The sequence below is a fragment of the Jatropha curcas genome, chromosome 8 (assembly GCF_041381405.1).
Source record: "Jatropha curcas cultivar XTBG-Jc1 chromosome 8, XTBG_Jcur_1.0, whole genome shotgun sequence".
In the NCBI taxonomy this organism is placed as follows: Eukaryota; Viridiplantae; Streptophyta; class Magnoliopsida; order Malpighiales; family Euphorbiaceae; genus Jatropha; species Jatropha curcas.
The window spans coordinates 9878443-9884693 of record NC_143158.1 but is presented as its reverse complement, the minus strand read 5'-3'; the positions used below and the strand labels follow the sequence as shown (position 1 = coordinate 9884693).

General features: G+C 30.4%; 1 protein-coding gene across 1 annotated transcript; it reads left to right on the top strand.

The window, feature by feature from the left end:
• The first annotated feature begins 560 nt into the window (after positions 1 to 560).
• JAZ3 (jasmonate-zim-domain protein 3) lies at positions 561 to 6045 on the top strand. Its single transcript, XM_012209245.4, is given in 8 exon segments — positions 561 to 873; positions 3612 to 3811; positions 3935 to 4227; positions 4310 to 4400; positions 4490 to 4790; positions 4915 to 4975; positions 5597 to 5651; positions 5653 to 6045. Coding segments are annotated over 8 exon segments (1122 nt in total). The 5' UTR covers positions 561 to 788; the 3' UTR covers positions 5689 to 6045.
• The last annotated feature ends 206 nt before the right edge of the window (positions 6046 to 6251 follow it).

Sequence of the window (6251 nt, the reverse complement as noted above, 5' to 3'; positions counted from 1 at the left end):
GTTTTGTTTGTTATAAAGTTAAAAATTAATTCTCTCAAAAAATTAAAAATTAAAAATTTATTTAACCATAAAAATGACTATACTAATTATACATTAAATCAATATTTTTGCATACAAAAATCAAAAATTAAAGATACAATAGATTTCTAATAAAATTTAAGTTGTCACAAGATTTTCTATAAAAAGTATAGAAAGTGATTGTATATATTTAGTAAAAAAATTAATGTATGTAAATATTTTATAATTTAGTTTAACCAAATTATTTTATTTTAAATGCAGAGGGACAAGGAGATCAGATTTAAAAAATATATAATTTAAATCATATTATTCAAAAAAAAAATATGATTTTAATAAATTAAAAATTATAAAAAAAATATTGCTTGGGACTATTGGGTTTTTTCGAATTTAATTTTTGTAAATAAAGGAAGCGTTAATATTTTTGGTCTATTCTTGTTTCTTCCTGTCAACCCTAAGACAAAATTTTCCTTCTCTAAATCCAAACGTGGTGTAACAAAAATAAAATAAAAAACAAAAAGAAAACCTTTTAATAATAAGAAACCATTTTGTCTTGTCTTGTCTTGCTTACACCTTCTCTCTCCCTAACTCCTCTTTGCCTTCTCTGCCTGAAGAAGCAAGCATTATCTATTTTTTCCTGGTTTGTTGAAAAATAATTTGTTACAGAAAATACAAGAGATAAAGAGAGAGAGAGAAAAAAAAAAAAAAAAGGAAACTGGGTTCTCGCGTTAGATTGAGTTTCTTTCCATTCTGGATTTTTGGTAACTGGTATCATGGAGAGAGATTTTTTGGGTCTGGGTTCGAAAAGTCTTCCAGCTACAGTGAAAGAGGAGGTTATTGATGCCTTTAAGGATTCGGGTATGTTTTTCTCTTCTTTTTCCTTTTTTTGTTTGAAGTCTTTGTTTTGTCGAATTGTATGTTTGTAACATTGGTTTTGAGCTTTTTGCTTGTTTGTTGGCCGAGAAAGTGCGAGAAAAAAAACACTATTTTTTATTTTGTTAAAATTTCTTGTTTTCGGGTTGCTTTTGTGCTGCTATTGAGTTCAATTACTCTTGAATTCCTTTCAAAGGCTTGAATTTTCTGTATATATTTTTTTGGAATACATGACAATTTCTACGAAGTATTAGAATTGATTTTCATTTTATTTTCTCTTTCCTTTCCTTTTCATGTTTTCTTATCAGCCAAACGTCAAACGTGTTAATGGTAGTCTTTTTCACAAGAAACCTTGCAGAGAAAGGATAGTACTTTTCTTAATTAAAATAAAGGCACATCTTAGCACGAGCTCCAATTTCTTTAATACAAGCCAGCAAGCCAATAAGGATTCATTTATATAAAGAAATATTTGTATCTATGCATGTATTCTTTCTTTCTTTTTTATATGTGTTTGTATGCGTGTATACACTGTGTAGAGTCGAAACTAAAAAATAAAAATAATTAAAAAAAGAAAAGTAAAATAGTCAATTATGGATTGCAGATAGGTATTAAACTCGTGGCTAAGACTTGGCCACACACTTCCTATACCAAGCTAATAAAAAAAAGGACTTACTTAAAAATTGTTGTTGTTTTATCCATATTTTACCCTATTAATGGTCATGAATATTCTTGTTTGAGCAAAAAATTATTTTTTGGTTTGGTGTATGGATAGAGTCCATATAACGGGTGCAAGTAAGTTTTTCCTGATCTTGTTTAATAGTGAGTTTATTGTAGAATTAAATGTAAGACTAATTGAGTGAAAATGTTTAATTATATTCATTACCCTTTTTTTAGAAGGGTATTCATAAGCATTTGAATTTGTAATTATTCAAATATTTTTATTTTATTTTATAATTTTTTAATACTTATTTTTCTAATCTCAAATTGGATTGAAAGAGCTTGATATATAATATTTATTAATATCTCTCTTACCCTCTCTTATTTAAAATTTCAAATAAATGTAGTTGTACCTAACTTTTTATTCTTTTATTTTTTTTTTATTTTTTTTTTAAAGTTTTTAACTTCCGTCTCCATGAATCCTTAAACTCTAGTACAATTTACTATTGATATTAACTCATTAAGGTGTATTATTATTTTCTACGAGTATCTCTATACTAGTTGGGGTATGTTATTTTAGGATTTGTGGCTGCCATAGTTTGTAAGAAAAGAAATGCTAGTATTAAATTTCGACCATATGAACTGTAAGTAGTTGGGAACTAACCAATGAGGCTGGATTTTTTGTTGTTGCGGTTGTGGATTAGTTGGTCAAATAGATTGAAGATTTTGTTATATAGAACATGTTTGTATTCAATATTATATTTTGTAATTGGATTCTCTTTATATATATATATATATATATTGTTTAATTTCCGACTTTTGACTTTTATTAAGTTTGATTGCGTTGGGATAGGATAATGTTTTTGCTAACATGCACATGAGTTGGTCCATTAATAAAATAATGGGTGATGTTGAGTTGGCTTTTTAGAAAAGAAATATTAATCTTCTCAATGGTAGTGCTTGACAGATACAACAATTGCATATGCATATTAAAGTATTTGCCCCGCACCAAAGAAAGGGACACAGTACTATAATATATCTAATATTAAAAGGTACAATGTGATTAAATTATGCTCTTATTACAAGAACTTTTTTTAAAAAATAATTATTTTCTTTTTTCTTTTATGCATTTCAAATGTGCTTATTCTGAAATGGTAGTGCTTGGACAGCTGCAACCAACTTTTAAATGGGAATTAAAAGAAAAAAAAAAAATACACACCAACATCAAGATTTCAAAAAATCCAAGTTTCTGAGTTGGTTTTGTGCTCTTTATCTTCTTTGCTATAGAAAAAAGTAAACAATTTGCATTTGACTCTCAGTCATTAATTAGAGATGTAAGGTTCTATTCTTTGTTGTAACCTGTGTGATTTGTAACTCAGTAACCTATTTGTCATTACAACCTCAAAATATTAGAAGTTTTGTCTATTTCAGCTGTAAAAGTTTGAAACTTTTATAACTTGTGTTGCTTGAAATTGTTTTACAAAATTTTTAATCACAATCATTTATCTGATTTGATGGGTAAAAAGTAAAAAGAAGAAAGAAGGGATTTTCCATGGTAGGAGTGTGAAGACAGGGAAAGAGTTCGTTTTTGTTTTTAAACATATACTAATACGAATCTTGATGAATATGTTAGTATCATATAAATTATTTCTAGTGTAAAAAAGTTCTAAGGTAACTTTCAGCTTTGTCCTTATATACTAAAATATATCAAGATTCTTTTTGGCATATGGTTTAGCCTTATATGAGAGCAATCTAACGATCTGTTCTCTAACAGTTGTCAGTTTCCCATTTGGTTCTTAGTTTGAGGCACTTTAATGTTGCATTAAAATATTTTAAGGATTCGGTCCTTCACTAATGTATTTATTGTGCATGAGCTTATGTGTTATTGTTTATTAGTTTTACATTAATCATGCTAGATCTTAAAATATTAAATATGTATTAAACTATATAATAAAACTTAACTTATATAATAATAATAATAATGCTTGCATAATATAATAAAGCTATTTAATTGGAGATTAGAATCATGGACAGAGGTGATATTCATTTTCCTTTGGGTTTTGCAGTATCAATTAGAGGTTCAGCAATGCAGTGGTCTTTTTCAAACAAGGGTTCTTCCATTCCTCAAATATTGTCATTTAAGGATGGTGTGGAAGAAAAGCCAAGAAAGTCCATTAATGACCCCTTAGCATCATCTGGGTTTACTTCCATTTCTATTGCTGATGCTTTTGATTCCAACCATAAGCCATACTCTAGCATGGTTCAGGTCAGTTATTGCCAAGGAAATGTTATTAATTGATAATTGTTAAATAAGTGAGATTGTTTTTTTATGATTGTTTTTTTCTTTGTAAGTAATTTTTTCCTATTATTTTCCATCTATGAATTGTAGAAAAATGTGAATCTTGATAAACAAGGTGCAAACCATTATGCAATGACAAGCTATGGTGTGAAACAATTTGGTGCGTATTCAGTCCACCAACCCCAGCAGATGAGGATATTCCCAGTCGCCAACCAACAAAATCAAACAATTACTGTTTCTTTGAGCAGTCCTGTTTTGCAGTCCCATTTTGCTTCTACTGGGAAAAATGTTAATAATTCACAATCTCTTGGAGGAGTTCCAATCATAAGCCCTGTATCTGTTCATCCAGCTCCAAGTTCCATCGTTGGGTCAACTGATCTTAGGTATCTGTCTGTGTAGTTACTTTTTTGCTTAATACTATATCCTAAGTGAAATTGCTGAGATGAAATTGATTTTCTTTTCTAGAAATGGCTCTAAATCCTCTGTTGCACCTGCTCAGATGACCATATTCTATGCTGGTTCTGTATGTGTGTATGATGACATTTCTCCAGAGAAGGTATCATTTCTCTGTACTTTTTGGATCTTTTGGTTACAGGTCTTGTGCCTTTGTTTTCGTCTTTTTAATTGTTTACTTTTTCTATACAGGCTCAGGCTATTATGCTGTTGGCTGGAAATGGGTCTTCAGTAACACATAATAAGACGCTCTCCCCAGTGCCGATGCAGGCATCAACAAGGCCTTCTGCTGCTGAACCTTCTGTTGGAAACAAAACCCATAGCACATCTCCATGCTCAGGCCTTCCAAGCCCCATTTCTATGACCTCTACTACCACCAGTGAATTGGCAACATTGAAACCAGCTGTAGCTTTAGCATCTGCAAATAACCAAGCAGAACGCCCCAAGGCAGTTATTTCAGTAGGACCTGGTTCTGCAACTCTTGTTCCAACAGGTCTGACTCTAAGCTTATCTATTACTTGTAAAATACTTATGTTCTTTTTTGAATAAGTATGAGTTGATATATTATGTAGTCTGTAGATAATGTCACTGTAACGAAAGTATTATTGTCTTCACAGTGGCTGTACCTCAGGCTCGTAAAGCATCATTAGCGCGATTTTTGGAGAAGCGCAAAGAAAGGTGCATTGTTGTGTCTTTTTAATTTTGTTCAGAAATTCCACATTATTGCGGAGGAGAATATCTTTTTGTTTTATTTGAAGATAGAACTGGTGAACATTTGTCTCCTTAAAATTTTAAGCATTTTTTTGCTTTATTTATATGCTAATTTTTCCACATTATAAGGGTTCGAGTTGGTAGGTATTTAAGTTATTAGTATCTTTGGGAAATATGTTTTCCTAGAATTGATTCCATTTTAGATCAATCATCGTTCACTGGAAGTATCAAGATTAGATGCCAATGGACTCTAAGAGCTTGTTTGGTATAAATTAGATGCCAGTGGACCCTTAGAGCTTGTTTGGTATAGGATTTATGGAATTAATTTGCAAATCTAAATTTTCACGTTTTGTATAAATGAAAATTCATTTGGAATTTCGCATTTTTAATTCTATGGAAATGGTTATATTTGGACAGAATTCTACTAAAATCAATAAAATTTGCAAATGAACTTCAAACTTAAAAAGAGTACAAGCTATTAGAACTAATGAGTTTGAACTATTCTGAACTTGTTTGCAGAATTTGTTTGTTTATTAATTGTTAGTAATTAAAGTTCATTAGCTGAAAGTTTTCTGTGTGCATTTTCAGGGTGATGAATACGTCGCCGTATAATGTGAGCAAGAAATCAACAGATTCTAGTGCCCACTGAATCTGATGGTGTTAGTTTATCCATCAATTAGCAGTCAAGCGGGGACTTTGAATGAGAAGTTGCTAAAAACTGAAATTGCATGCTCCTCAAAGATGAAGGAAGAGAGATCTTCTAAGATACCTATTTTTTGTTGAAGTAAATTCTTTTTGTTTACAATTGTTAGGCTTCTTCAATTTATTAGATATATGGCATCAATTTTTTTTTTTTATTATATATTTGTACTTCCAGTTTTTTGAAATTCGATGAAACGAAGTATCTTTTGGTTCAAGCTAACAATGCGAATGAATACCTTGTTTCGCATACCTTGTAATTTATGTTAACTTTCAGTATGTTGTAAAAGTATTATTTTTTATGTTGGAATACATTTTTGTTCCATGGTTGTTCTAAATGGAGGTGTTATAAAATCGGTCTATTTCCGGCATCATACCCATAGTTAGCATATTCATCCTAATTAGAAACTCCAGCTTCGTATCAAAGTATCGTCAATCACATCAATATCGTCACTCTGCTTGAAACTGCTGTTTGGTGCATGGGAAATTTGCTTTCATCTAATTATATGGACACTTGAATCAAGCAACATTCCACACATGCATT